This window comes from Aspergillus alliaceus (assembly GCF_009176365.1).
Source record: "Aspergillus alliaceus strain CBS 536.65 unplaced genomic scaffold BDW43scaffold_4, whole genome shotgun sequence".
NCBI lineage: Eukaryota > Fungi > Ascomycota > Eurotiomycetes > Eurotiales > Aspergillaceae > Aspergillus > Aspergillus alliaceus.
Genome location: NW_022474687.1, coordinates 583,147 through 610,805, shown reverse-complemented (window position 1 = coordinate 610,805; position 27,659 = coordinate 583,147). Strand labels below are relative to the sequence as shown.

At 48.0% G+C, this 27,659-nt stretch overlaps 15 protein-coding genes across 15 annotated transcripts; 8 read left to right on the top strand and 7 right to left on the bottom strand.

Annotated features, from left to right (window-relative positions):
* Positions 1 to 8: 8 nt before the first annotated feature.
* BDW43DRAFT_263011 (ribose-5-phosphate isomerase RKI1) lies at positions 9 to 1,374 on the bottom strand. Its single transcript, XM_032040492.1, has 2 exons — positions 639 to 1,374; positions 9 to 583 (listed from the first exon to the last, which is right to left on the bottom strand). The coding sequence occupies exons 1-2, from the start codon at positions 1,015 to 1,017 to the stop codon at positions 126 to 128; spliced, it is 837 nt and encodes a 278-aa protein (XP_031904922.1). The 5' UTR covers positions 1,018 to 1,374; the 3' UTR covers positions 9 to 125.
* A 203-nt stretch (positions 1,375 to 1,577) lies between these two features.
* Positions 1,578 to 2,198, top strand: BDW43DRAFT_263008 (uncharacterized protein; the record flags this gene model as incomplete). Its single annotated transcript, XM_032040491.1, has 1 exon — positions 1,578 to 2,198. A coding segment is annotated over exon 1 (260 nt), but the record flags the coding sequence as incomplete, so codon positions are not given.
* A 408-nt stretch (positions 2,199 to 2,606) lies between these two features.
* BDW43DRAFT_263007 (NEDD8-activating enzyme E1 regulatory subunit) lies at positions 2,607 to 4,511 on the top strand. Its single transcript, XM_032040490.1, has 2 exons — positions 2,607 to 3,106; positions 3,168 to 4,511. The coding sequence occupies exons 1-2, from the start codon at positions 2,732 to 2,734 to the stop codon at positions 4,467 to 4,469; spliced, it is 1,677 nt and encodes a 558-aa protein (XP_031904920.1). The 5' UTR covers positions 2,607 to 2,731; the 3' UTR covers positions 4,470 to 4,511.
* A 1,739-nt stretch (positions 4,512 to 6,250) lies between these two features.
* Positions 6,251 to 8,123, bottom strand: BDW43DRAFT_321190 (major facilitator superfamily domain-containing protein; the record flags this gene model as incomplete). Its single annotated transcript, XM_032049284.1, has 10 exons — positions 6,251 to 6,393; positions 6,458 to 6,546; positions 6,610 to 6,710; positions 6,779 to 6,899; positions 6,953 to 6,987; positions 7,045 to 7,475; positions 7,528 to 7,567; positions 7,621 to 7,687; positions 7,737 to 7,945; positions 8,007 to 8,123. 10 exons carry the CDS (start codon positions 8,121 to 8,123, stop codon positions 6,251 to 6,253), a joined length of 1,353 nt encoding a protein of 450 aa, XP_031904919.1.
* Positions 8,124 to 8,884: 761 nt separating this feature from the next.
* BDW43DRAFT_297026 (TauD/TfdA dioxygenase family protein) lies at positions 8,885 to 10,022 on the top strand (the record flags this gene model as incomplete). The annotated part of the gene is made up of 4 exons (XM_032044307.1): positions 8,885 to 9,160; positions 9,237 to 9,311; positions 9,376 to 9,443; positions 9,494 to 10,022. The coding sequence occupies 4 exons, from the start codon at positions 8,885 to 8,887 to the stop codon at positions 10,020 to 10,022; spliced, it is 948 nt and encodes a 315-aa protein (XP_031904918.1).
* Positions 10,023 to 12,849: 2,827 nt separating this feature from the next.
* BDW43DRAFT_321183 (uncharacterized protein) lies at positions 12,850 to 13,359 on the top strand (the record flags this gene model as incomplete). Its single annotated transcript, XM_032049283.1, has 1 exon — positions 12,850 to 13,359. The coding sequence occupies one exon, from the start codon at positions 12,850 to 12,852 to the stop codon at positions 13,357 to 13,359; it is 510 nt and encodes a 169-aa protein (XP_031904917.1).
* Positions 13,360 to 13,862: 503 nt separating this feature from the next.
* Positions 13,863 to 17,024, top strand: BDW43DRAFT_263004 (putative ubiquitin-protein ligase (Asi3)). Its single transcript, XM_032040489.1, has 2 exons — positions 13,863 to 14,480; positions 14,537 to 17,024. The coding sequence occupies exons 1-2, from the start codon at positions 14,076 to 14,078 to the stop codon at positions 16,970 to 16,972; spliced, it is 2,841 nt and encodes a 946-aa protein (XP_031904916.1). The 5' UTR covers positions 13,863 to 14,075; the 3' UTR covers positions 16,973 to 17,024.
* Positions 17,025 to 17,534: 510 nt separating this feature from the next.
* BDW43DRAFT_306776 (CFEM domain-containing protein) lies at positions 17,535 to 18,313 on the bottom strand (the record flags this gene model as incomplete). The annotated part of the gene is made up of 3 exons (XM_032046100.1): positions 17,535 to 17,965; positions 18,042 to 18,180; positions 18,236 to 18,313. 3 exons carry the CDS (start codon positions 18,311 to 18,313, stop codon positions 17,535 to 17,537), a joined length of 648 nt encoding a protein of 215 aa, XP_031904915.1.
* A 1,368-nt stretch (positions 18,314 to 19,681) lies between these two features.
* BDW43DRAFT_297023 (putative DNA polymerase delta subunit 4) lies at positions 19,682 to 20,423 on the bottom strand (the record flags this gene model as incomplete). Its single annotated transcript, XM_032044306.1, has 3 exons — positions 19,682 to 19,825; positions 19,917 to 19,984; positions 20,060 to 20,423. The coding sequence occupies 3 exons, from the start codon at positions 20,421 to 20,423 to the stop codon at positions 19,682 to 19,684; spliced, it is 576 nt and encodes a 191-aa protein (XP_031904914.1).
* Positions 20,424 to 21,020: 597 nt separating this feature from the next.
* Positions 21,021 to 21,979, bottom strand: BDW43DRAFT_152683 (uncharacterized protein). Its single transcript, XM_032038476.1, has 3 exons — positions 21,683 to 21,979; positions 21,518 to 21,608; positions 21,021 to 21,452 (listed from the first exon to the last, which is right to left on the bottom strand). Exons 1-3 carry the CDS (start codon positions 21,845 to 21,847, stop codon positions 21,259 to 21,261), a joined length of 450 nt encoding a protein of 149 aa, XP_031904913.1. The 5' UTR covers positions 21,848 to 21,979; the 3' UTR covers positions 21,021 to 21,258.
* Positions 21,778 to 22,578, top strand: BDW43DRAFT_152693 (uncharacterized protein). The gene has a single exon (XM_032038478.1). It carries the CDS (start codon positions 21,960 to 21,962, stop codon positions 22,407 to 22,409), a length of 450 nt encoding a protein of 149 aa, XP_031904912.1. The 5' UTR covers positions 21,778 to 21,959; the 3' UTR covers positions 22,410 to 22,578.
* Positions 22,317 to 23,851, top strand: BDW43DRAFT_152686 (arrestin C-terminal domain-containing protein). Its single transcript, XM_032038477.1, has 3 exons — positions 22,317 to 22,523; positions 22,594 to 23,478; positions 23,543 to 23,851. Exons 1-3 carry the CDS (start codon positions 22,446 to 22,448, stop codon positions 23,783 to 23,785), a joined length of 1,206 nt encoding a protein of 401 aa, XP_031904911.1. The 5' UTR covers positions 22,317 to 22,445; the 3' UTR covers positions 23,786 to 23,851.
* A 624-nt stretch (positions 23,852 to 24,475) lies between these two features.
* On the bottom strand, positions 24,476 to 24,791 carry BDW43DRAFT_306772 (uncharacterized protein; the record flags this gene model as incomplete). The annotated part of the gene is made up of 2 exons (XM_032046099.1): positions 24,476 to 24,658; positions 24,738 to 24,791. The coding sequence occupies 2 exons, from the start codon at positions 24,789 to 24,791 to the stop codon at positions 24,476 to 24,478; spliced, it is 237 nt and encodes a 78-aa protein (XP_031904910.1).
* Positions 24,792 to 25,048: 257 nt separating this feature from the next.
* Positions 25,049 to 26,500, top strand: BDW43DRAFT_306771 (tRNA-splicing endonuclease subunit SEN54 family protein; the record flags this gene model as incomplete). The annotated part of the gene is made up of 3 exons (XM_032046098.1): positions 25,049 to 25,164; positions 25,222 to 25,991; positions 26,049 to 26,500. The coding sequence occupies 3 exons, from the start codon at positions 25,049 to 25,051 to the stop codon at positions 26,498 to 26,500; spliced, it is 1,338 nt and encodes a 445-aa protein (XP_031904909.1).
* Positions 26,501 to 27,142: 642 nt separating this feature from the next.
* On the bottom strand, positions 27,143 to 27,560 carry BDW43DRAFT_306770 (elongin C; the record flags this gene model as incomplete). The annotated part of the gene is made up of 2 exons (XM_032046097.1): positions 27,143 to 27,330; positions 27,437 to 27,560. The coding sequence occupies 2 exons, from the start codon at positions 27,558 to 27,560 to the stop codon at positions 27,143 to 27,145; spliced, it is 312 nt and encodes a 103-aa protein (XP_031904908.1).
* Positions 27,561 to 27,659: the final 99 nt, after the last annotated feature.

Sequence of the window (27,659 nt, the reverse complement as noted above, 5' to 3'; positions counted from 1 at the left end):
AAATGGAATTTTAGCCTTGTCTGAGTAGACAATGTAATTCATCCAATTCACGCTAGCATCAAATGGTATCATTTATAGCCCCAGCTTTTATGTATACACGTCAAGATCGTCTCGGTTTCTAGGATTTAAGCAGAAGCCTTTCTCACGGAGACAGACCCGTCAGGCATACCGAAGTATGCAGCAACAGGCTTCTGGCCTCCGGTACCTCCACGAGCCTGGGCCTGGGGACCAGTCTCACCGGAGAAGATACCGACATCCAAGACACCAGGGATCTGCTTGATGGCCCGAGAAAGGGCCTCGACCTCCCAAACTCCGTCCTTTCCAGTGCCCTCTTGTCCAGCCGCAACATCAGCCTTGGTAAGCAGAGTCTTGAAGGGAGCGTCGATAAGGTGGAAGGCCTGATCGGTCTTCAGAGGAGTTGGCTTAGGTGCACCGTCTAGAGCAGTAGGGTTCAATCGAATAGCAGGCGAGATGCTACCAAGTTCCTTGAGAGCTCCAAGAACTCGGCTGGCAGCAATGGGAGCCACTTCGATGGGAATGTATTTCCAGTTCGAAAGGAGACGAGATTGCAGTTTGCGGGAGTCTGTTTGCGGTCAGACTTGGCAAAGTCTCTTTGTGCTTCATTCGGTACCACTAACCTGCAACACAAATGAACTCCTTGGCCTGGAGGGCAACGATCTTCTCCTGGAACAAACAAGCACCGCCACCCTTGATCAGGTTCAGGTCGTCATCTACCTCATCTGCTCCATCGAAGGCAATGTCCAGCACGGTTCCTTCCGGAATGGAGTCGAAGTCAACGGCTGTCAAGCCATTGTTCACGATGAGTTGTTTAGAGAGATATCCTGTAGGCACATATTTGGTTTGAGAAGTGTCGATCCCCGACTCCTTGATGGCCTCGACAACGTAGACGATAGTAGATCCGCTACCAATGCCAACATACTTGGCGTCTTTTGGGTAGTGGTTCTTAACAGCGGCCTGACCGGCTGCGCGCTTCGCGGCTTCGACGAGATCTGTCATTGTGGATAGTAGACGAAAGGTGCTAGGAAGGACTGTGGGAGAAGAAGAACGGAGTATATGTAGGTGTGGACGAGAGTGAGCGGAGAAGGGTGGGGGGAGCAAGGACAAGGATCGGAATCTGTATGAATGAATATTAATAGGCGGGCTATGTTGGATATTAAAGTGCTTTAGCGGCAGGAAATCACTGGGGGAAAAGAACCACAGTTGCCCTGAAGGTGGTGGGCCATTAAAATGCGACCCAGAGAACCTTCCGGCCGGGACTTACCCGGTTAATTGACAACCACGTGGGATTGCTAGGAACATGGCGGAATTATTATGGTATGATAGACCTGTCCCAAGGCACATCTAACTGTTAACGTCTACGAAAGATGGTAGTGTCTATGGTGAACGTCGCAATGGTAAAAGTGCCTTTTTCTGTCCAGTGGTGGGGGTTGTGGTTGTGTCGTCATAGTACTTTGACGGCCTCAGGCCGCGTGCACGGGCCTGTCAGTGCCTATTCCTACTTAGTACAGTAGTCCTACTTCACATCAATGCACCAAATCATGCGACTGGAAACAAATGGCTCAATGCCCTTCTCTGCTCAGGTCTATAATTACACTATTTTACTACTTGTGATGGGCTTCTATAACTAAAAAGGATATATGTTTGGGGACTGGTCTTAGACCAATCTTGTACGTCAGTCCTTGGGGGGAGAGGATCACCCTACTCAGCTCTATTAGCCATACGCAAGCTTTAAAAGGCATGCGATACAGACACTTTTTCGACAAGCTATACTAATCGCTGGGAAGATTTTGTTAATATCCCTAGTCATTTATAACACTTAATTTCGGTCCAAGCCAGAAGTTTCGGACACTTGGGAAGTTGAGATACACAGAACCCATTTCCCTCTAGATGCTCTACAGACACTGGTATAGGCCCAGCCTGGGTTCGTCGGTAGCCACGATAGTATACCAGGCCTCATGCAAAAGAGTCTGTCACTCTACGCATCATCGAATAATGGGAAATTTTGGATATATATGGGCACAACAATGCCGCCATGGCCGCAAGTCGTATGATAGGCAAATTCACCAGCATGAAGATCGGACTTACGACGGGAATTGGCGGTGGATTACCAGCCGAAGAGGCCGATATTCGGCTGAAGGATATTATGATTAGTAGATCTAAATAACAGCATAGAAAGGTAGTAGTCCAGTACGGATTTGGAACTTCTAGAGCAGAAGGGTTAAATGTACCGGGTTCTTCAATGCACCTCCCAAGAAGCTATTAGTTGCGCTTAATATCGTCATGGTATGTACCGTTCCACATTCTAACTCTGTGCGCCGGTGAGGAATTGGTTCGCCATACCAATAGAGAAGCAACTGGTATTATGGACTCTTTAAAAGGGATCAATCGTAGTAAGATCAAATACTATTAGGAGGTATACTCACTGAGTGTTTTTATTGGCGGGGTTGTGTCACCATCATTCTTTTGCAGCCTCAGGCCACAACGCACGGGCCTTATAATCGCTGTGTAAGAGTCACGTGCACATGAGCGTCTACTACGGATTACTGCAAGAACCAATGTCAACGACTACTACCTTACAGCGATAGTTAAATGCTAGATATCCTGCTACCTGTCCGGAACAGGTTCTGAATCCTAGTCATATTAGTGATTTGATTTTCTCCCTCTGCCACCTCCGTTTACTCCTTATCACTCTACCACTCCCCCGCCCCTCATGACTGATGCTTTCCCTAAAGCCCTGGCTGGGCCCTCTTCCAAAGAAAGAAAATATGATCGTCAACTACGGCTATGGGCTGCAAGCGGACAGAAAGCTCTAGAGGAGTCTCGTGTTCTCTTAGTTAACTCTGATGGTCCATGGAGCAAGCAGAGTACTGGCGTATCAGGCGTAGTGGGAGTTGAGACGCTGAAGAACCTGGTCTTGCCTGGAATTGGAGGGTTTACAATCGTGGACCCTGCTACTGTCACTGAGGCAGACCTCGGAGTCAATTTTTTCCTTGAAGAAGAGAGCCTAGGGAAGTCCAGGGCCTCGGAGACCTGTCGGTTGCTGAAGGAGCTGAACCCAGACGTAGAAGGGAACTTCCAATCGAAGGTATAAAATATAGAAATGATTGGCCCTCCCAGATAAATGAGATGCTAATAGGTTTTTCTAGCCGATCATACAGCTTCTGGAAGAGGATCCCGATTTCCTCGCACAGCATAGGCTGGTGTTAGTATCTGGTCCTATGAAGCGATCCTCCTTGGATGCTCTTGGCAAGGCCGCTAGAGAGCTGGATATCGCAGTGCTATATACACGCTCTGTTGGATTCTACTCGACTTTCTCTCTTCAACTACCGGCTTTGTTTCCCATAGTAGAGACTCATCCAGATCCGGAGACAACTCAAGATCTCCGCCTCCTCAATCCCTGGCCAGAGCTGGCAGAATCGACTTCTCGAATTGATAACTTAGAGGGTTTGGATGACCACCAACACGGTCATGTCCCATACCTATTATTACTTCTTCACTACCTCGAGAAATGGAAGGAAACACACAATGGCAATGTTCCAACCAATTACAAGGAGAAGTCTGAATTTAGGGAGATGGTGCGCTCGGGCGCAAGGACGAGTAACGCTGAAGGCAGCGAAGAGAACTATGATGAAGCTGTTGCGGCAGTATTGAAGTCATTGAACCCCTTTAGCTTACGCAGCTCAACCCGTGAGATCTTCGAGATGGAAGAATGCAAAAACCCCCGGCCGGATTCGGCTGATTTCTGGATTATCGCATCTGCGGTCCGTGAATTTTTCCACCAGCACAATGTGCTGCCTCTCCCGGGCTCACTGCCCGATATGAAAGCCCAGTCGGCAGACTACGTTTCTCTACAGAACATCTACAAAACGAAGGCGAGGAAAGACGTCGAGGAGGTTACAAATATAGTTAGAAAAATCGAGTCCCAACTAGAGTCTCGGCCCGGTGAAATTCTGGAGAAGGATATAGAGGTTTTTTGCAAGAACGCTGCTCACATCAAGGTTATTCATGGCCGCAGCATCCCCAAAATTGATGGGGAAGCAGAGGCTCTTAGGGCTATCCGAAACAGTATAAGCACCCCTGAGTCTCTCATTCCTATCTTCGTTGCTTTCCAAGTCCTGGATAATATCGTCACCGACATCCAAGAAGGAAAGCTCCCCGGCGAATCAATTGACGACGAAGTGGCGTGGAATGCGCAGTCTAAACGTGTCCTCTCTGCCCTGATACACGACAATCAATTTCAAATTGATGAAGATGCACAAGAGCGCATTGTGGAAGCTACCCAAGAGCTGCGCCGGACAGAAGGCGGCGAGCTGCATAATATCTCCTCATTGACCGGCGGCCTAGTCGCTCAGGAGGCGCTCAAGGTTATCACAAGGCAGTATGTGCCATTGGACAACACGTGTATCTTTGACGGAGTCCGAAGCCGGACCGAGATGTATAAGTTGTAGTAGAGTTGTGCATTTAATTGAGACGGCAATGGCAGACTTAGTGGGGAAAACTGCTATGAAATGAAGTTATGAATTGGGTTATAATGGTCTAACAAATAGTTTCCCTAATAGACCTACCTCTAAAAAACAAGGCTTTTCCAGCCCTTACATTATAGATGTCAATGATGCCCACAACTTGGGCAACCGCCAAAGCCAGGCTTGTCTTTAGGGCGTTTGAGACCAGTAGTCTCTCCATACTCGGTTCCATACAGTCCATAACATGCCAACCTACCGGTCTTGAGTTCGAACATATCATCTATGCCCCTTCAAGTCAGCTCAAAAAGGAATTCTAGCACTTACGGCCCAGAAAACTCACCCAAGTTAAAATACCTCATATCTATCATTAGCCGCGACTGAGGATCACGGGCTCTCCTCTCTTCAGGCTCATTCCTACACAAACACAAAAGATTAGGAGAGAACTCATCCGCAAATTCATTCCATCGACAACCCCAGCAATTGTTTTTGTATTCGCGAAGCCCGTTTTCACTGTCACTGTTAGTCAGTATTTTGAAATTATAGGGTGTAAAGAGTATGCATACTTATATTCTGGAACAGATGATCCATTTTTCCAATCAACACACCTGTCAAATAATAATCCAAAGTATCAGCCCTCATACCCCTTGGGAGTCCTGTATCTTTTATGCAGGAGCTGTGTGGGTAGGTAGTCTTGATCTGCGTCAGCTGCGCTTTTGGCGTAGACATCTGTGCTGTGACATTTTTGGCGGAGGGCATCTCGAAACTTGAGAGGGGACCATATTGGCTAGTAAATAGAGATAGGAGGTGAAGAGATAATGAGGATGGTGAGGGCGTGACGCATTTTTGCAAGTTGCTGGGCTGGGTAGAATATATCTCTGGTCACTGTGTAGCTGGAGAGAAAAGATAAGAGAAAGAATGGAGAATGACTGCTATCGAAAAAATCCGGCTAAAGCCTCAATTGAAGAATTATTTGAGTAGAGCTTTAGGTTTACATGTATCTGTGGTTATATTGTGGGCTCAATACAGCTCGGACTGCCCCTGAGGCATTCTGTTTTGCTTTATCCCTTTTTCTATATCAAGCTAGGATGGGCGTTGTGTAACGGTTCAGAGAGCGGTTTCACGAATATTACCATAGGCACGATCAGTTAAGGGGTCTGAGCACTCGTCTGGACTCATGTCGCGGGCTTTGGTTTAGAATTATTGATGAGTTCATTTCGTAATTATAGGGAAGCGCAAAGGAAAGAGTTCATGTAAAGGAAAAGGTTAACGCGGCAAACGGGGCAAATGCTAGCAAGGCGAAGATGCCACATATACCTCAGTCGCTATTGCCGTCGGCCTGTCGTAGGCTTTGAGTCAAGAGTACGACCGCTTCATTCTCATTGGAACGAGGGAACGAGGGAACGAGGGAACGAGGTTCAATACGAATAAATGACAAATCTGTTAGCCTTTGCCATCATACGAAAAGGAGAGACTGGCCCAGGTCATTTGTTTGTGAACCGTAGAGCCGGATATAAAGCCATTCCATACAGCTTCTAGCTGTATACTGCAAGACTGGATATTTACAAATTTTGGTACCAAGGAGGCTTAATCATTATGAATAGCATGCGTCGTGCAATTTTATCACATCAGGTATCCTTTAAATAATCCGTAGCTGATCTCTCTTCTTCTGATGAATCCCCGGTAAGGCCGTGCTCCAAAATCTCCGGGTGTCTGATCGCTCCATAGATTAGTCAACAGATTCCTGACGTCTGTATGGGTATAAAGCCTTACCTTCTTATATAAAGTTCGATGCACAGCATTGAAAGAATACTTCCAGCGGCCCAGGTAGCTGACAATGGAAATCCAACAGGATACCGCGGACTATCTGACGTTCTCCAAATGCGGAGTGGAATTGTCGCATGACCGACGTCTTTCAGCGCAGGGTTAGTAAAGCCATCATACTTCTCTAAAGATGTCTAGAAAGCATAACATACAGACAAACGTAACAGTCAGAGCTACAAGAATAGATCTCACTTCAGGCTCTTTGCGAAGGATTTCACCGATCCAGGCTAGCAGCGCATATCTGAATTAAGAGATCAGTATATTAATAGTAAACAACTCGGTAAGTTAGGAGACAACGACATACCCCCATGCGCTGGTAGCAAAGGTCATGAAGTAGAAGGCCATGACTGTAGGCGTGGAATCAGGCCAGACGGATAAGACCGAACAACAGAGTACTTGTAATAGCTTTAGTCATGTTAGATCAGGAGTCATATGGACCAAAAACTGTGGGATTGATTCAAGAGTTCACCCACAGCTGTACCGATGGCCACTTGCCATCGCCATTGTTTCCTGTCACTCAGGAAGTTGAGACCAATGTTGGTAACAATTGAGATTGCGTATCCACCCAACGGAATGAGATTGACAGTGTACGTGCTGTGCCTGTCAGACATAGCTCTGATAGCTAACGACAGCAAGTCGTAACTTACCTGTATAGCTGTTTGCCATCACTATTTTTCAGGCCCTGACTCGCAAATCAACACCAGTCTATCGCCATGATGATCAGGAGAAATAAGTATACCTTTAAATATAATAAAAAGTAAGAGTTACATCTCTGACTCCATGCATACTGAAGGTATGCAGCGATGTACAACCAGCTCAAGGGGGATTTCAAAAGGGCACGAATCTTCTTCAGCACAACTTGCCGATTAACAAGTTCATTCGTCTTGATACCACAGTTCTTCATGCGCTCTACAGCGACTTTGCGCTCGGATTTGGTCAACCATAACGCCCGGGTGATGCTTGGAGAGTCGGGGATAATCAGGAGCCCGAGCATGCCCCATGCCATCGTTATGCAGCCTGTAACTATAAACAGCCATTGCCATCCGTGTAGGCCGCCTGCGCCGTCTAGGTTCTTGTATAAAGCTGCCTGTAGGATGCCTAGGAACATATTTCCTGCAGTGCCGCTGACGCCGAAAATTGCTAGACGTGTTCCCAATTCTCGAGGAGTGTCTGGAATTCTCATTAGAATATTAGTTATACAAGAGATTTTGAATTGCCTTACACCAGTTGAATAGCAGGCTGGCAAGACCGGGCCATGATGTCTACATTGTTTTAGGGACCTATTTTGCCACAAGGATGCTAGGATACCACCTACAGACTCGAAAACCCCTAGAAAGAATCTCAACGCATAAACCGTTTTTGCATTTTTGGCGGCAAATGTACTGCAAAAGCATTAGCGTGCTAGATGTGATACAAGAAAGCAAGGCATACGCCAAATTTAGTGCACCCCAGATGATTTCGCAAGTTGGCAGCCATATCGACGGCCTGATCTTAGTTTGCGTCAATTGCGACGGCACGATTGCGATCGCGTAGCCGATAGAAAAGAATGTCGTAAATTCCACTAACTCGTTGCCGTAAAGGCCCAGCGACTCCTTCATCCCGGAAACATATGCTTGAGTAGTTGCGGACTGATCCATATCCTATCCATCATCCGATGAGTTTAGGGTCTCAAACAACTACACAATATCAAGGAAAACCCACCTTAGTGAGGCCAGAAACGAATGCCCATGTCAATAGCAGAAAATCAATTTTTAGAACGACCAGACGTTCTTTGTCTGTTATAAATCTTGATATATTATTCCATGCCGAGGTTTTCATGACCCGTGAATTTCCATCGTTCGAAGAGCGTCGTTGCTGTTCGACAACAACACTGCTTTTTATAGTCGCCATCGTTCAACTGGGCAGAGACCTTCGGTACGTAGTGTGATACCCAGCTAGAATATAAATGTCTCATGAGAGGCAATAATTTCCCTGTTAGTTGCAGAAAAGCAGCTTATATGTTAGAGGGAAAGAAATCTTCCCCGTGTGGATGACGCGATAGTAATTGTCGATGGTTTGCGACTTTGATGTATAGCCAAGTGTTTTATCCCGGTTCTGATTGGACTCTCACTGAAGTCCGAAGATCTAAGACAGCCAAGAGTGGGAATAAAAGGTATTCAAGGGTGCACTCTCTTTTAGTGTTCAGGAGAGCTTATGTTGGTGCAATGTGTCCGATGTGAATGGGTGAAGATGGTGCATTTCTTGGCTTGAAAGGCATCATCGTATCATCTCATTGAATCATTTGACACTGCTTCCAAGACTGTGACCACTTTCAGTAATTTTATTCGGGGTCCCTCCGGCTTAGTGTTAAAACCACCTCAGAATCAACAGGGATTCAACCGCGTCCATGCAGAAGGGAGGGTCACAACCATTGCCGTTGCCATTGGGGACTTCCTAGCCCTAACCTGTAGAGTCACGTCGACAATGTAACTATAAGACCCAACCCCAGCTGGATCGGTACAAAGTACACCAGGAATTTCTGCTACTTATGTTGAGTAATTCAATCTGTAATATCAGCAATCTAATAGATTCCAGATACCATGTCCGACAATGCATCCGCACCCCTCTACCCAGCTTACCTCCCTGTCCGCCCGGAGGGCTTCACTCCAACCCTGAACATCCCACTTCAAGATGTTCCTGAGGCAGGCTGTCGCGCAGATTCATCCCTACCAGAAATTCGAACCCATGATAGTCAACTTGGGAATATAACTCCACGGATCGGAACGGAGATCAGAGGCGTACAATTAAGTCAATTGAGCGCCGCAGGTTTGGATCAAGTAGCCTTGCTGGCTGCACAGAGGGGTGTTCTTGTGTTTGTACGATGACCTATCTTCACCTTTCCTTAAGGAGCCTTTTTCTACTTTTCGGTTAAATCACTGACGAGAAGTGTAGAGGGGTCAAGATTTTGCCGACATTGGAACAGCCCGACAACGAGATATCGCAGCTCATTATGGACAACTCCATCAGGTTCGCCGGTGATAAGCCTTGCCATGACGTACATTTCAAACCAACTAATAAATTACTTGCATAGCATCCCACCATGGGATATCCACAAGGCACAAGTCCTGAATTCCAAGTGGTATACGCAGACGAAAAAGTGTACGAAGCCTACTCTTCCCACAAATCGTGCGTTAGCTTATGTTTCTTAGAGGAAACCTTCGAACTTTACTTGGAGCCCACACAAGTTACGACCTTTGGCACGTTGACCAGACATTCACGCCCAATACTCCCGGAGTAACATTCTTCTGGGTCCTCGAGACACCGGCCTCCGGCGGCGGGGACACAGCATTCACCTCACTGACAGCCGCATATCAAGCCCTCTCACCCACGTTTCGTGAGGGCTTACATCGCCTAAAGCTCCTACACACCAGTGCCAGTGTAGGAGAGGTCGCCCGTGTTGGGCAGGAAAGAGCTCTCAAAGAGGCAGTCCAGACAGAACATCCGCTTGTAATTGACCACCCTGTCACTCACGAGCCTGTACTATTCGTGAATCCGACCATTGCAAGACAGGTGGTTGGCTATAAACCCGAAGAGTCGGACAATCTACTATCGTTCTTGCATAATCATATCCGGTCGTTGGATTTCAGCTGTCGCGTATCGTGGGAAAAAGGGACTGTGGTAGTATGGGATCAAGTATGTACCGTAGCCTCGTGCGCTTTGGAAGAAGACCTATACTGACTTGTGACTTAGAGGGCAGTAGCACACTCTGCTGTGCCGGACTTTGAGGATGGAGACCGCCGGCATATGGTTAGAATTATCGCATACGGCAGTCAACCCCAGGCGATTTCTGTATCTAAGTTGTCGTGAATTTTAATCTTCGGAAGATAGAAACTAAGCTCAAAGGAGCTTGGTACCATGCGTGTGTAGTAATTGCATCTGTCTTGAATAAGATAGGAAAGAGGTGGTCTCATCTGCCTCCAGTCTCGCTTCGTCCCATCTCGACCCCGCCCCCCGATATCATATTTCCTTTCACTCTGACTCTTCTATAGCATCTCGCATCTCTGGCATTATCCCTTTGAAGACTTCAACTCTTCCCGTAAGAAATCAAATGACTAGCAGCTACTCCTACGCCTCCTACCACTCCTACCACTCCTCCAACAACTACGTCCAATACTCCCACTGTCTCTTCTTTACTCTCACGTTACAGATACTACCCAGCCTTATGATCTGTTCCCACATACTTATATTCATTTTGTATCTGTGATACTCCGACAGACAACATCTCACCACGCCGGCTTCAACCTCGCCCTCTCCTACTGCTCTCACTGGATAGTTTTATACCAATTTCTACCCAAGCGAGTTCCCATACTCAACGCCATACACTAATAAATTACCTGACTTAGGTTCTGATTGTGGCCTTGGTCCAGCTGAGCATGGTAAGTCAGAAGGTTATAATGACCTTCCCACACACTAACTGAGGACAGATGACCAAGTACCAGCTACCCAGGAACCTACCCCAACCAGAGGAAAACGAACGCTTCAAAAAGTCCTCCGCCTCGAAACCTACAAGGAATGGCTTGACTGGTTGAGAAGTCCATTAGTTGCTCCCTGGTGGAACGAGCTGATGAACGACTGTATATCCAAACACGATACACACGAACACCTGAGAGTCCCTAGGAAGGCAGTGATAGCGAAAATGACCCGCGGGGAAGCAAACGGAAGCACGAGATACAGCGCACGCTTCCCTCAAAAGGATGAATGGGATGTTGGTGACCATTTGGCACGCTTTGTGCTCATGGTTAAAGATGAAAACTTCAGGTCGAATCAGGGGGTTTTCTATAGAGAGTGCTTCGCCGAGGCGGAAATGGAGGGTATCGTTTGGGATCTGTTGGGTTATTTGAGAAACACTCGGGGAAGCTCGATATCGACCAAACGACCAGGTATGTAGTGGATAATCGCGTGGTAGTTAGCTAAGCTAATAGGATAATCCTGATTATAGGGAGTTAATCCGCGCACCCCAGAAAGAGACTCAAACGCTTCAAACAGCACCAGAAGATCTTGGATAATCCTGATTATCAGAGAGACAGCCATGAAGAACCATGTGAGATGCTTCAAATTGCAAATCCAAAAGCACCACGAATGAGGTCCATGAACCGACCTGTTGTCTTAAAAGTTCTGGCAGCTAGTTGCCATTGCCCGCCTGCTTGAAATCTGCGCAAATCCCGAGATACAGGCAGCTATTCTTAGAGATTCTGTGGGATTAGGAAAGACGTATAAAGCCATTGACGTGATGCTAAAGGTTCGTCATGCATATACCCTCAACACTGGTTAAACTATTTATAGCAAGACTAACGAGGCTGTAGATCTGGGAAGATTATAACAAGTCTGTAATAGAAGCAATCAACGGAGACCGAGATATCCCACCAGGTCGACCATTTCTAGTCGTCGTACCTCCAGCACTCATTATGCTGTGGTATACAGAGATAATCAGGGTTACAGATAAGTTGCGTATTGTTTTATACTATGGCGACAAAAAAGTCCAACAAGGTGTGCAGACAAATAGAACTTTACTGCACAAAGATCATAAGCTATTCGACGGTTCCCCGACCGATGGTCGAGCAGTTATTATTACCTCATATCAGACACTGAGCAATCGCCACGGGTTCGCAGGTGTGAAAGCATGGTATAAGAAGACGCACGGAGACCACGTTAATGTAGCAGATATACAGACTGCGCCACATGATTTCCCATATCTCCTCACGAATAAATTTGCATATGTTATCATTGATGAGGAACATACACTTCGCAACCCGGACACCTCATAGTCCAGGGTCATTGGCTGAAGGCTGACTTTTATTTACTCTTGACTGCCACGCCTATTTACAACTCCCGTGACGACTTTCGCGGGTATATTCCACTCATGTTTCGCCCAACCTCTTCCGAAAAAAAGTGGGTAATGGAGCTAATAGGAAACAATATTTTCATATTGCCTCAGGAACTCCAGGATCTTTGCTGCACAAGGGACGCAGTGGAAGAGCATGTGCTCAATGATAAAGTGCCACCAATGGTCACTGGTGAGCGCTTACGTGCTGTCTTTAGCCAGTTTCATGGTCAGGAGGACTTATCATCTCGGTTGGAGTCACTCCGTTCGAGGATGATAGGAAATTCTATTCCGCCAACATGTCGCAAAGTTTGCACTGTGGCATACAACGAGAAAGAACTTAGCATGTATAGACGGGTTGCCGATAAGCTTGAAAGAAGATTGTTCATGAGAAGCAAAATGGATCCGCGAAAGTACGTTTTGAACATGGCTAACCTCCGCAAACTTGTGCTTTTGACCTCGTGGCTTAGCTTCCAGTACCTCGAGCATGGGCTTTATGTATCTAGAATACAAGAAGCGTGCGAAAAGATACGAAGAGCGACCTTGGGGGCAACATTTGCACATGCTATTGTGACGAAAATGAAATACCAATGCAATCAAAACTCTCTCTACCAAGACATTAAGGAGATAGAAGGCAAGCGGCAAACCTGGGTGCTCAAGTTTCTTCTCACGGGCTCGCCGAAAATGAGAGCTATGCTCCCCATATTGTGTGATCAGGTCATTGTTCACGGCGAAAAGGCAATGGTGTGGACACACTTTCCTGCTGAGCAGATCTATGTTGTGACAATTCTCACGGAGGCCAACATTGATGCGGATGTTTTCCATGCTGGAGTATCTCGTGATGAGGGAATTAATCTCATTGAACGATATACTCAGAAACATGACGAGTGCATGGTGCTAGTAAGTGAATATAACGTCAATGCTGCTGGTTTGAACCTACAAAGCTCATGTCAAAATGTTCATCTCCTCTCCGTGGGCCTATTCAAGTCAGTTGTCAATCAAGCTATAGGAAGAGTCAGTCGACTGGGCCAAGAGCGTATTACGTTCGTCTACGAGTATCGCCCCGGAAAGTCTTTCGACCAAGTTCTTGTTCATCGCAGCGAGATAAAAGCTCTTCCAGGCCTGATAGTGGACCTCGGCGAGGATTTTGACTTCAGCTCAATCTCGCAAGGTGACAGACAAATGTATAACTAGCCGATGGGTGCTGAGAAATGGAGAGCTGATTGAGCTCGCACCTGGAGAATCTGCGAGGGAGGAAGACTCCACCAACAGTTCTTCGATTCTTTGGGCGTTAAAGAGGTCTATGAAAGACAATGCCTAGGCTGTTATTTTCTTGCTTTCTTTCTTCCTTTTTTGCGAAGTGAAATTTGCACTTAAATGGTCTTGGGACAATTGATCTATGGCACATTTTACGGAGACGTATTGAACTTCTTTCCATTTTCTGTTCTGTTCTTATTTTGAACACTTTATCTGGTTTCTAGTTAATCTGCAACTCATATGTTCTTTTTTTTAAAAAAAAAATTGGCATATTACTCACACTTGAACTTCACTATCCCTTTAACCTCAGTCAATACAGCGAGTAGGTTATATAGATCAAGTGACTACCGAGGCACGTGCACAATCAGCGAATATTCCCGAATTAGATTAGCGCCGGACTTCGGGATGAGGAGGGAGGGTGACAACAGACCAATATCTATTGTCAATGTTCTGCTGACATTGAGGTTCATGTTCTAGGACATGATGCACTCTGGGTATTCCTCATTCTGATACCGTTATTCACTCCTTTGATCAGGAGAAATCTATCCCGCAAACGGTTGATCTCGCCGCGTATGCCTCGCCTCGTGTTTGAAACCTGAACTTGGGATCTAGTCCAGCAGGCCGGCAGGTGCCGTCCAACTGGAGAGTCAGTCATGTCTGTCTTACAGGAAACAGTGAATGTACCTATAACATCCGCCGCGCGAACTCTCAATACAACGATCCCAGCTGCCGCTACTTCTGTACTATCCTCGTCCGCCCGTGAACTGCTCGCCGGCCCATTCCGTCGTCTCTCCGCACTCTCCTCTCATGTCAACAGGCTAGTCGGGTTACCGAGTATGACAACATACCTTGGGGGCTCAGCTGCTGTAGGGGCAGCAGGAGATGTAGTGGTAGAAGCAACACATACAGCCGCTGAAGTCGCCAGAGAAGGCATTATTGATGCCGCCGCGCAGGCCGACTCGAGCTACCATTTCACTGATATCTTCCAGGCTGTTATCAAGTTCAGTGGCTTCTTTTCCTACTTGACCAGTCGGTGGTCTTTAGCTTGCTTTACCGTGGTGAGGTTCTACCTGTTAGAGAATTCCCATGGTCGATCTGCTCTAATACATCAAAGGCCCTTGTTTTGAACAGGATCACCATATATGCGTCGACCCGAAGGCATCTCCATCTCGATTGGAGTCGTCGACTAGCTTTACGGATTGTACCTATTCTTTTGTTTCTGTCTCAAATCCACTCGCTACTCCGCGCAATCCGCTGTCAGACGTCCCCCGAATATTCTCTCATCCGGTACGGCACTCCCGGGAAACGTTTATTGTTTGACCATGCTGGGGGTGGGGGATTTCTGTATTCGTTAGGCTCCACGCTTCTACCGTGGGAGACCGATGAACAGTCTTGCAGCGCGATCAACATGGGCCGCCCCACAAGTACTTCGGATATCTCGTACGGATCCTTCGTGCTTCTTTGGCCAGTGTTTCTCCGGCTGTGCTTGAGTCACTTTGTCGAAACGCTTTCATGCGCGCTGCAAGGAAGGGCGGTGGTCACGGAGGCCGGGATGTCTATTTTTGAACACTCTCTTGCGTTTGCCGAAGCGGAATCTTCAATCAGTCAGACACTCGGGCTGGGACTGTTTGGTCTACCAAAACAAAGCGCTAGCAAAGACGACCTAGGAGAAGGCGCCCAATCCACCCTTCACCTACTCACTAGAGGTCAGGTTCTAGAGCGAATGAATGTGACCCCAGAGTTACTTCTGATCGCTTTGGTATCGTGTTGCAACAGTCTAACTTCCAACGTGCTGGACGTTTTTGGCAAACAGAGCCGATACCGATTATTTAATACCGCTTTCTGGGGCCTTTGCTTTATGTCGACTATGGCGTGGGGCTTACTAAAAGGCTCATCTATAGGAAGTGAAAATGTGGTTCTGAAATTCCCTACCGTTTGTATTGTCGGATTCGTCCCTCACCTGCTGATCCTATTGGGCATTATCACATGTGGTGCGATCTATATGCTTGCTCTCCTTGTCACGGCTTTCTCGCTTCCTGTGGATGTTCCTCGACCATTGTCGCTTAAAGAGAGATTTACGCTGGCGCATGAGAATATGCAAGGGGCTACCCAGTTTCACAACATCCGATTTAACCGACACGAAGATTTCTATACCACATTATTGAGAATTGGATACACCGCTCTGACCGCGGCCAGTGAGGCGGTATTCCTCAACGAAGGGAAAGGCGTTGTTGCTCGGAGCATGACATGGTTGGAGGAGGATAGGCTAGCGGAAATTGAATCATCACGACATAGACGTGCTCCCCAAGACTCTGTCAACCATACGAGCGATGTTCCTTTCGGGGCGGGGGAATCTGTTGACTTTGATATACCCGAGGCACCTTCTGAATGGGAAAGCGGATACAGCCGAGAGAAGAAAATCGAGAAGCCTAAGAATGGGTCCCGATCCATTCGGACTCAGACTGACCCTGGTGGTGTTGGAGCCTTTCGAGGCATGGTCCGATGCTACCATGGTTTTGCTTTCTTCCGGGGAATTTTTTATCTCCTCCTCAGATGGGCTGCTTATGGCTTGGACAAGCTGTTGAGCAAAGTAGGGATTACCGCCCGGCCGCAGTGGCTGAAGACAATAGTCAGGCCCCATAAGAGTCGACCACAGGAACTGAAGAACAAGCAAACGGAATCGCTCGATTTCTGGGTTCTAACGGACGCTGGAGAGTTGGTATTGCCAGCGGACCACAATTTCGACGTTGAAACAGAGATGAGAAAACGGGAACGCTCCAATACCACGCAATGGGAGCAGTCGGATGAGCAGCGACTTGACGACAAGCTGTATGGCTGGTGGAAGGTTGGAGGATCCTGGGGAAATCAGGATCTGAGCTCAGACTATGCACCGCCGGAGAACGACACCGACGACACGACTAGCGTTGTCTCAATGTCAACCACTATGGACTCTGAGTGGGAAGATGAATCGGATGGCCGCCGCACACCCACGCGTGATAACCCGTTTCCTCCGGGCTTCTCCCGCGAAAGCACTCCCGTTCAAGAATCAATGGTAGATATTAGCACTTTCGCGCGCTTGCTTGATCCACGCGATCAAGAAAGCAGGCAGGAGGCCCGCATTCTGGCTGCTCACCTTGCTGCCGGGCAAGAAGGCCGAATCCTGACCCGTCGTCGATTCCAGCAACAGGTAGATCATGAAAGAGCCCAGGTACTTCTGTCTTCTCGAGTGTCTCAGAATACGAGATCCGAGAAACGAAAACCTACCATAGAAGAGGAGAGTGAAATCCTTGAGAAACTTATACTCTCCCGACGCTCAAGCGCTTCTGTTCCTGCCGATGAACAGTCGTGGGAATCCGGCGCTTCGGGGCTGGGACCAAGCGGTCCACCGTGTGTTATCTGCCAGACAAGTCCACGCTCAGTAATTACGTGGCCATGCCGCTGCCTCTGTGTGTGTGAAGAGTGTAGGGTGAGCCTTGCGATGAATAACTTCGGAAGTTGTGTGACTTGCCGCCAGGACGTCGGAGGATTCGTGCGGTTATGGGTACCATAAACCTTCTTTTCCCTTTCTTTTCTCTTTCTTTTCTCTTTCTTTTCTCTTTCTTCCAATACCTCATTTCTAATGTTCTCCTACGACGGCGTTACCCTGATGATCATACCAGTGCATATATTATATCATCACTCATCTTCCCCTTAGGCTTAGGCTTAGGCTTAGGCTTAGTTCACTTATAGAATGTATTATCTTCATCGTCACGCTTTGGATAGCTTCAGACATGAGACAGCCGTTCCAGGAATCATCAACAAAGCGAGCCATAAACAATCACTACAACATATATCATTCAACATATTAATAATAATAATAACCAGGATCATCCCCTAACTTCTGTATGGCATACCAAACAAACAAAACTAGAAAGTAAGTAGCATTCACTCCCCACAAATGTAAACGATCCCCACAATAAAGATCCAAATTAGCCCAAAAGCCAAACAGAAACGAAACACAAGACTGATTAAATAGTATTGTTACAATCCTCAGTCCTAGTCGCCATACGATCGCCAGCCTCACAGGGAACAACAACAAAATCAATTGTGGTTCAGCCATGGATCCAAAAGAATCAGAGACGATAAAACACAGCCGCAGCAGCAATAGCCATACCAGCCAGACTACCCGTGATCTGTGTTGCTCCGTTCGTCTTGAGCGGCGGGGAGGCCGAATCAGTTCCACTACCTGACTTCGAAGCCGAAGGGGAACCGCCGGAAGAAGACGCACCGCCGGCACCGCCACCACTGGCATGACTGGACGATGCGCCTGGGGTAGAAGAGGAGCCATGGGCATGGGAAGAGCTAGCGCCCGAAGACGAGGGCTTAGGGGTTGTGGTTGTCACCGAGGAGCCGGTTGGGATGGTCATTGAGCCGGTGGCAGAAGCTTGTGTCGTACCTGCTCCTGTTGTAGTCGTTGCAGGGGCGGATGTAGGGGCGCCTGGGTTCGGGACACTGATGGGGTAGCCAGCTGAGGAGCACTGCGCGACGACGAGCTTGGAGACGGCTTTTGTTCTGTTAATATGGAGTTCATGGGGTTTGGTTTGGATTTTGGGGGGGGGGGGGGGGTTGGTCAGACGTACAGGATTGCTCTGGGAGACCGCAGCTTTGGGAGACGCATGGGGTGACTTGGCTGACGAGGTCAGGCTTTTGGCAGTGGCAGGCGAAATCGGTTAGGCTTGGACATCCATCTTTGGTGAGAGGGCCAACGAGGCAGTTTATCTGTGTGAATTGGTTAGGTTAAGCAGTGGGTATAGTGTGGGTGCGGGGACTTTACTGCGCAGGGTGGGATATCCGGGAACTGGGCAGCGGCGAGACTGGCAAAGAGGAGAATGAGGCCGTGGAAGAGCTGCATTGTATTAAGTATAAGATGCCTGTAAAGGGACTAGCTTTGTATGTTGTTCGAAAACGAGTGTCGAGGTGTAACGAGTGGTAGGTTGTCTGTGGGGAGAACAGGTGTACGTCTCGACGGAGGCAATCAGGGTCTTTTTATATGGACATGAGGGGAACGTTTCACCACGTCACATGCGTAGAAACCTTAGATTCAGAGCTTGATCAATGACAAGCTTCTATGTATGGCGATGTGACGTCCAACGTGAACCCATAGGGGATTCTACACCCTTGGTGCATTTGGTGTTGCCCCAATACGTACTCCGTACACCCTGGGGAATTTTCAAGGCTACGCTAATTTTGAGACCGTTTACCCCATTGACCTCACTATTGCAGCAGGCGTACGTATGCCCGAGCCAGGGTTTCCTGCAGTTCTGCACCAAACTTCCTCCAGGGTGAGGGGCTAGTAGTACTCTGGGTGCGAGCTTGAATTGGTCAATGGCCATATTGTTAATGGGAGGTCAGCGCAAGTAATTTGGATGCCTGGTTAATGACAGGGCAAAGAAGATATCAACCGTGGTAATATAGAGGACTAGGTAGCGCTATTTCCGTGGATAATAGAGATAATTAGGGCTAGAATGCGTAATAAAGCAATCGATCAAGGTCTGATCTAAGCGGTAGACATATTTAGCATTCAAGGTACAACTGTAGCCCTCCTACCATTTCTATGTGGTAGATTCACTACGTAGACAAAGGTAAGCCAATCGATATTAATAAAGTGAGACATGGCGAAGTCATCGGAGCGTTTATCAATGTGTGACAGGTGACGAATCACAACAGGGTAGAGAAAGGGTACAAAGATTAAGACGGCTTCGGGACTTTGCTAATAGGCTTCTTCCAACTCACAGGGTATGACAGTACTGGGATCTTGTGTAATGTGGCGTAGTCGAGAACAAAGTAAGTGTAACATGTCTTAAATGAAGAGACGAATAACAAAGATACTGGCCGTTCGCATAGGATCCCTAGGCCTGAGCGTGTAGTAGCTTCATAGAGGGTTCTTTGTGTAGTAGTAATCCTCCTTTGCTTCGCTCTTTGTGGCTTTGTGAAATCGTTACATGAGTCTCATCAAGGGTAGGCTTCTAAGTGCCTGAGCTTGCGTTTATAATGGACAGGAATTTGCTCGAGCAGACGCGCAATATAAAAATAAAACTAAAACAAGGTGAACAAGTAAATCCATCATGACAATCGTTACAACCGATGATGTGAGCATTCAAGTCACTGCAATCAAAGGTATGTATACGGCGGTTTCCCAACGCCTTGTTCCTAGTATAAAGCCCAACGCCATATTCAGCTGATACTCATCTCTCCCCTATCTGTACAGTTGAAAGGTGGTTCAGGACAAAAGCTTATCAATGTATGCTCGCTGTTCCGACTCATCCTTCTGTTTGAGTAGCACGGCTAAGACCTCGATTGGTGGGTTGAGGTTTAGAGATTCTGCGCGTCTCCACCGCTTCAATCGAGCAATTCCGATGCAAGGCTAGATAATCAGTCAATTAAATGTTCTCGTCCAACAGCTGAAAACGTCGAACCGCTTGAAAGATTTTATGCCTTGGATAGATCAAACGTACCCCAAATTGGCTGGAAAGATCAAAATGTCGCAGAATTTTCTCGTGTAGGGTGAGATCTTGCTGATGAACTGTGACGAACACCGTCAGTGGGTTTGATCCAACAATGGGCAGCAGGGATCGGAGATGAACTGTGGAACACTAACACCGAGGACCCCTTATTTTCTCTTCCTCGGCCCTCCAATAATGCTGTAGATCCTTCTCGGTAATCTTTATCGCCCTCTCGTCCTCCTCTGACAAGGGCTGTTGGATCTCCGCCTGAGCCTGTTGCCTCACAGCAAGCTCCGCCACATGCGGCTGCGAGGGTTCGGCAGCTGTAACAGGTGCCTGTTCTGGTACTAGGACCTTCTCAGAGATAGAAGCGACAACTGGTTCAAGGTCCTTAGTTTTTTGTGTTTGCGTCGGCGTCGCCGACGGCTTGGTAACCCTGGACTGGGATCCGAAAGAGAGAGTCGCCTGGTTTGAGCGAGCGGCTGTAGCGTGGCCACCGCGGCGACGAGTGGGGGGCATTCTTGCGATATAGAATAGATGTGTTAGAGTATCTAATTGGGGCCTCGGCGTACTAAAATGCAGGGTGGATAGAAAGATCCAGTCTGGGGTACAGATCAGGACTCTGCAGTTCGAGATAGAGTGGGGACGGCGATGTCATAAGTTTAGATTGGTTTGTTGCACATGGCAACCGGAAACCCTACCTCTCACTCACTACGTCTTGAATTTAAGAGGTAGATTTATTACCAAGGTAGGATCTCTTTTAAATTTCATTCCAATAAGACTGGATTAGATTAGCTTTCTTTCTCTTGGATTTGAAGGGGCTACATTATATTTATAGCAATTGCAAGTAGTATAATGCACATACCATGTCCGAATGCGGGGGAACTTGAAACTAATCGCCCAAATGTACATGATTGGAAGGAAATATAACAAAAAAAGAAGAAAATATACAACCATTGGAAAAGCATTGAAGACTGTCTAGTAGGTTATATTATGGAATATGGTGGGAAGTGGTACTAGTATCCCCGAATCATGCATTCGGTCCTCCTTCAGACCTAGGACACCACTGTATACCTAACCATTACATTATGTTGAGGACTTGCCAAATATCCCGATATTTCCTTTCTCAAGGGGATGCCTTATTTTCAATGAGTGACAAAATCAACCAATAATTAACAGTGCATTCTTGTGTTCTCTAAAACTGGGAGAGTGAAAATCATCTGCTGATTTCGTGCTCGATATCAGAATAAGAACTCCTTCAATCGCCCGATCTTGAATTGTCTACAACCAGGTGATATGATATGGTCACCACATTTTGCATTCAGCACCACGGTAGTTCAACAGTCATGGCGTCCTAAAGTTCCTCAAAATATGGCCAAGTTCCAAGATTGAACGATTGCTGATAACCCGAAGAAATATGTCTCAGGAAAGGCTCTCCCGCGTCTTGTACACTATTTTCCCGCTGATCCCTCAGCGACCGGGCGTAACGTCCTCGCTGAGGTCCCGACAGAGGAACCGCACTCGCTATGCGAGACTTACTTGTGTACCCTAAGACAACAGAGATTGTTAGAAGAGTAGAGTGTTGGATTGGAATGATTATTGGACAATCTTACTGATCCTGTTACTTGCAGAGAGATATACATCGATCGTGACGTAAGGATACCGAGGATCAACCGAGGAAGTCGATTGTAGGTCCTTAATTGCCTATTTGCTTTTCAATCACTGAAGGATTGCGAACCCTTGTCCACCACGTTGTTCTCTGGTGTGCTGAGACTTACAGAAACGTATGGACATGGAGGGGGGCTGTTCAAGAGGGCAGTGACTGGCCGCGAAGCCAATGAACGTTGGATATGCTTGTTGGGTCTGGTGGGTTCGAGATGTAAAGGTACCAGCGGTTCACCAAAGTCTTGTCTAGATTTTAAAAATAGTGTTGGCCTAGCCATGATCAAAGCATTTGCTTGATATCCTTCCTAATAAAAGCATGGAAATCTCAAGAATGGGAATACTCGTATTAATTGTTGGCGATCCGCTGACTAGATGTTAAGTTGTTAATTGATGTTGACCGGAAAAGGGTTGGCAAGGCGCCGATCGAATCGAGGCTCTCGACAAGGTACTTCTTGTAGCCGCCGCAATCGTCTCTGCTCCTCAATCACCAACTTCCCAACCTCCCCTCCACCCCCAACACATAGGCGGCTATTCAACGTGGGACCTGTACGCTTACTTAAAATTTCTCCGGTTTCACTTGTCCACAACCTGAGACACCTGTGCCTTTTGGCTTTCATACTGCCAAACTCGCTGATCCACTGGGCTCCCGCTCTCGAGTCGCTGGGCGCTTCTCTAGGACGACACGAGCCGCTTACCGCATCTGCGCCGTCGCATAAGCTTGGGCGCAAGGCGATCGAGCGGAACACGCTGGTCGGAGCCGGTCTCTATGAGCCTTTCAAGGAGGTTGAGGTCGTCGAGGTCGCATTCCCCCCGGATAAGCTCCGGAGCGCATCCCTCTGAGCCACCCCATGGTGGTGCGGGTGTAGCGCACTCAGGATGGCCGCCTTCGTGCGAGTGTCGGGGCCGCCGAATGGCAATTTTCTGATCGGGTATCCAGGTATCTCTGCAACGATGGTAGGTTGCTATGTCCCTCTCCCCTGCTCCCCTTGATATGGCCTGAGCGTCGCAATAACCAGTCGACTAGCCTCGTATCGAAGGCAAGGTTGAGATCAGGCCCAGTGTCGGCATTACAGCCCCCGTTAACGTATCCCTCGTCACCATCTCTCTCCAGCGCCGTGAGACAATACACCCTTCGGCGGATTCGGTTACCAAAAAACACCTTGCCCCTCCCCGGAAAGAGATTACGGATATCGTGGGCAAGGAGATGCTGCTCTTTCGCTGCCCGGCCGGTCGAGAATACGAGGAAGTTATTTCAATGGACCTCCCGTTCGTCCTTTTCATTCCCTTCGGGCGCGGTGGGCCAGATGCGTCCCGACGAGTCCCTCCGGCGAGTCTACAGCTTCCGAGTCGGACGGCGGAGACATACTACGAAATCGTGGTGATGGTTCAACAGGGACATTCAGAGCAGAGAAAATACACATTTCCCGTGCCAATTGCACGCTACGATACACTGTCCACATTCGGGATGTATAATCGCCCCGAATTAGCGGAACGGGTATCAGATCACTTGGTCACGTTGGGCATCTCATTACCGCGATGGTCTTACGGCCCACTTGACCCAGTGAGTGTTTACGTCAAATTATCCCCCAACCCGGACTGGATGAGCAAAGCCAGAAAGGTTACAATAAGCAAAATCACTATTGGCATCGACGAAGAAATCATATATAACCACGAGGGCGATGAGCCGCAGAGAAAAGTGAAAACCTTAACCAAGAGGACCGAACATATTGGAGTGAGGCTTCCTCCGTCAGGTTTCCTAACAAACCTTGGGTTGGTATTTCCAGCCAAGGATATGCGAGATGCCGAGGGAATACTTCCCAGAGGGAAATCTGCCTTTCCGATGTATGCGGTAAGCGGGTTTACGACTACCGCAAGTCTCTATAAGATCGAGTACTACCTGACGGTAAAGGTTCGTTTCCTAGTTGTTCCCAAACCCCTTGAAGTATGTGGTGGATGAGGCTTACACTTCACAGGCCCACTTGGCATCCGCAAGAGATATTGTCATTCGACAACCAATAGTTGTATGTCCTCTTGATCACGCGGGTTGTAAAGAGGAAATGGAGGCCATTGAGCAGGCCGCTCGCGACGCTGTCCATGTGAACCCGGATAATCCCATGTTACCCCTGCCTGCAATAGTGCGACCCAATGATCCCAACGCGCTCCGTCATCTTGGAGTAGCCATTGTCGGAAACCAGAAGAAGCCTTTGATAGATTGAGCAAGCGCATGGCCCAACTTTTTGGATATCTTCATTGGGATAGAGTCCGACGCCTTGCTCAATCGTGGCAGTGGAGGTTTTTACTCCCGCTACACCATCATCAAGTGCAAGGCCAGATATATGTGATAGGACTTAGCTTGCACTGCGAGATTCGCATGCGATTTCCAGCTCGCCACAACGCCGAGCATGATCATGTTTCACGAATGCATGGGTCCCGGAGTTTGTTTGTTGCATGATATTCATGTTAGCCTTTGTATTTCGTCTTCGCTGGTCGGGAGGAAAACGGGGTGTTTTAGGTTTGCTTAGCATTGAGGGAGGGATCCCATTGGACCAGGGATCACTTGTTTTTCGATATCATTCCCTAGCTGTGTATGCTCCATCTAATATGTAAAATTTACTGGTAGAGTTTATGAATGAACCAAACACATCTACACACAAGGGTTAATGGTCTCGTAAGCCGGACATGGGAAATCCAAACGTAGAGCAACTCAGCTCGAGTCCTTAACCCTTCGCCTAGGAGCCAATTCTTATAGGATCTTAGGTGGTCTTCCAAGACGCTGGATACAAGAACTGCATCCGTAGAACGACATGGTGACTATACGACAAGACCATCCCCCCACCAAGCCCCAGGATCTTATCAGATCTCGAATGTGGCTTGATTTTGATAGACATTTGTTTCCCACATCCGTCCTATTTGCCAATTTCCAAAAAACCCATCGCCAAGCTCAACGTATCCGGGTCCAAAGCGAGCGATCTCTGTTTCCGATCGCTTTCGATAGTCCGGAGACAATCCTTGAGGATGTCTAGAACCGTCAGGTATTGTTTGGAGGAGGGACCGAACGTAGTCAGTGCATTGTTAAGGTTGACGGAGATCTACGACAAACCCCAGTAAGTCAGTGAGGGAGAAGACATTATGGGTCAAGGCGAAAGATATGTATATCTATATATATACCTGGGTAAGAACCTCGTTATACCTGTCGCTATGATCAGCGACAACGGTGTCCATTACGGACAAAGAAATCAATTAAATCAAGAAGTACAAGTTTCCCCGCGATTGGAAGGAACGGTGGGAACTGATAAGTAAAAAGAAAGCTCGGGCCACCCGAGATTTTTATCGCCATTCGATTAAATCTCCGGAAATCTATCTCTCTAGCTTTGCTCTTACGCCTTGTTCCGTCTCCACCTGATGCAGTGTCCATGAAAGCTTTCCATTATTCTAAATTACCCTGACCGTACACTCATATCACTACTAGAGCCGCCGCAATGGCCGACACAGACGAAGCCGCCATCCACCTCCCGTCGCATGACTCCGCGGCGCACATCGACACAGACCTCTCCGATGAAACGCAGGACTTTCGCATGCTGAACCACCTCTCCTTGTCAGTGTTTGGGCTACTACCATATTCTTTACACCTAGAGACTAACTAAAGTCACAGCCTCACAGATACATCGCAAGCTAGCCTCCCCAAACGCGGCGAGAAGGATTTCGAACCCAACCCGACCCTGTACCAGGCCGATATCCTAGACGCCTCACGCCAGGCGATGCATAATGCCCTCGCGCATCCCCGGTTACACTTCCACAAGAATGAAGTCATCGGTGTCTACGCGCCTGATGGTCCTGCTCCGCCTCGATCGGTCGCTCCGCCCAAGGGTACGCTAGACAATATCGCTGAGGAAGACGCCGATACCCCGCCAGCGCAGGCCACAGATGTAGGGAACGTTCATCCGGATTCGTGCGTCTACGTGACGAATCCCAAGGGCCAGTATTTTAAGTATGCGGGGCGTGCGGACCGGTGGAATCGGGTCTGGCTGTTGCCAGAGGAAGCTTTGTATTTGCTTGAAAGAGGGAGCTTGAATATCAGGTGGCCGGTCTCAGTGACGGGGTGTGAGAATGATGGGGAGACGGACGATTCGGGGATTCCGATGAGTTTGCAGGCTGCGTATGCGAGCTTCATTGGGCGAGGTGGGTTGATGGTGGATCGGTATTCTGTTTACTCTGGGTTGCGGCGGTTGGGGTACACACTTATTCGGGCTCCAGGGTGGTATGACAATGATGATGATGACGATGCAAAGGAAGAGGTGGAATCGACACCGCAACAAGGTCCCGGGCTGGCGGGGATCTATGGCCGGTTTATGGATTGGCTGCATAGCTCGACTACCACGGCTGTGGGACCGATTACTGGTCTTGGGATCCATCGCAACTATAGTGAGTTATTTTCGTGGATGCGTGTACGGTGTGATGGTTCCTTTCTGACATCTCCAGATGATATCTATCGCAAGCTTTCGATTGTTCCTTACTACGATCCTGTTACGCCTCTACCTCAACCGCCACGGACGAAGGCGCCGTTCCGTGTTGTCTTTCATGTCTACAAGCCGTCTACACAGTTCCGCAAGTCGGCTCCTCCGCCACCGGATTTCAGAATTGCAGTCGTCAATGCGCGCACTCAATCCTCTATACCGACGATGGGTGAGCTTGGCAGCCTCCTTGAGAGCACGCCTTTGGATCCGCCCAAGGGCGAGAAGATGGACAGGATGCTCTACATGCGACTCCGACATGGGTATCGCAACGTTGTCTTAGCCATTGTCGACCAAGGCGTCGTAAGCTACCTCCGGGTTGCTGACGCGGCATTCGGAAAGGAAAAGCTATACAATAGAGTTGCCCCAGCTGGAAATAAAAGGGGCGGGCATCCTCGGCCGAAGCCCAAGGGCCGGTGATACTAACAATTTTTGGAAACGGATTTGGTCTATTACTACTCAGGATACCATGAAAGATTTGCCAATATATACCGTGCCGTTGGGATATGAGGCAACAGCATAACCACATTTGGTGATGTGGTTCTCGCCTCTCTAATCTTGGTTTGCCATGAAGCATGGCATGAGACAGGAATGTCTCCCCTGGAATAAAGTCCTGATATCCATGGCACAAGTGGATAGGGACTGAATAGGAGGGAGATCATTGACATAATCTGCCATCATCTTTAGAACGTCCGTCCATAGTTTGGGCCGGACGTAGATGCTCAGATGGCAATCACAGCGAGCGAACGGGAGAGCACGCTCAGAATACAATAAAACAAGACATATAATATCCCTGTCATACCGTATTTATCCTCCTCCATAGTCTTCAAGAGACGATTTCCTATCGACTGCGTAAACCCATATAATACATATCGGACCCAACGCCTATACTCTATCCCACCCTATGCATCTACAGCAGTCCAACTCCGTCTGTAATAATGATCAATAATGCAAATCATTCAAATCATAACTCGTAAGAGTAGTCCCTATCGCCTAGAACTCATTAGCACCCACGTTCTCCGAGACATGCCAACGTCCGTACATATGTATAAAGGCAAACGATCACGCATCCAGATAGTCCGCGGCCATCAGCAACTCCAGACACAGCTCTGGGGGAATGTCCATATCCGGAACGTTTATCTCATTCTTGTTCTTTTCATTGTAACAAAGGTACTCGCAGACCTTCTCCAGGACTATCCCGCTGATATTCGTCAGTTCGCAGCGCGCTGACTGGGCCTCGGCGAATCTACCTATAGCAGATAAACTGTTAACAAACGGGCTTCATAACATAGCACGTGGAGAGCAAATGGTCAAAGGGTCAAAGGGTCAAAGGTGAAAACAAAAGGGGAAACTAACTAGAAGTTTCCAACATCCGACGTAAAGTCCCTGAGATACGAGCCGTGCTGCGGGGAATGACAAATTCAAATCCATCGCCCGAGACCAAAGACACATATTCAGAAGGGCCAGCTGAAGAGTCCATTTTCTATGAAATTGAGGAATAGAAGATAGTAGTATTATTGGAGAGGGGATGATACGTCAGTAAGCATGCGGGACGTGAGTTAAGGTCAAGAGAGAAAAG

Bases quoted from the DNA above. Each gene is read 5' to 3' on its own strand.
- BDW43DRAFT_263011 (XM_032040492.1), bottom strand. From the start codon at position 1,017: ATGACAGATCTCGTCGAAGCCGCGAAGCGCGCAGCCGGTCAGGCCGCT. The intron at 584-638 runs GTTAGTGGTACC...GACCGCAAACAG, and splicing joins GGAGTTCATTTGTGTTGCAG to ACTCCCGCAAACTGCAATCT.
- BDW43DRAFT_263007 (XM_032040490.1), top strand. From the start codon at position 2,732: ATGACTGATGCTTTCCCTAAAGCCCTGGCTGGGCCCTCTTCCAAAGAA. The intron at 3,107-3,167 runs GTATAAAATATA...AGGTTTTTCTAG, and splicing joins AAGGGAACTTCCAATCGAAG to CCGATCATACAGCTTCTGGA.
- BDW43DRAFT_263004 (XM_032040489.1), top strand. From the start codon at position 14,076: ATGTCTGTCTTACAGGAAACAGTGAATGTACCTATAACATCCGCCGCG. The intron at 14,481-14,536 runs GTGAGGTTCTAC...AATACATCAAAG, and splicing joins CTTTAGCTTGCTTTACCGTG to GCCCTTGTTTTGAACAGGAT.
- BDW43DRAFT_152683 (XM_032038476.1), bottom strand. From the start codon at position 21,847: ATGGCTAGGCCAACACTATTTTTAAAATCTAGACAAGACTTTGGTGAA. The intron at 21,609-21,682 runs GTAAGTCTCAGC...AAAAGCAAATAG, and splicing joins CTCCATGTCCATACGTTTCT to GCAATTAAGGACCTACAATC. The intron at 21,453-21,517 runs GTAAGATTGTCC...CTGTTGTCTTAG, and splicing joins CTCTGCAAGTAACAGGATCA to GGTACACAAGTAAGTCTCGC.
- BDW43DRAFT_152693 (XM_032038478.1), top strand. From the start codon at position 21,960: ATGTTGACCGGAAAAGGGTTGGCAAGGCGCCGATCGAATCGAGGCTCT.
- BDW43DRAFT_152686 (XM_032038477.1), top strand. From the start codon at position 22,446: ATGGCCGCCTTCGTGCGAGTGTCGGGGCCGCCGAATGGCAATTTTCTG. The intron at 22,524-22,593 runs GTAGGTTGCTAT...CCAGTCGACTAG, and splicing joins CAGGTATCTCTGCAACGATG to CCTCGTATCGAAGGCAAGGT. The intron at 23,479-23,542 runs GTTCGTTTCCTA...TACACTTCACAG, and splicing joins AGTACTACCTGACGGTAAAG to GCCCACTTGGCATCCGCAAG.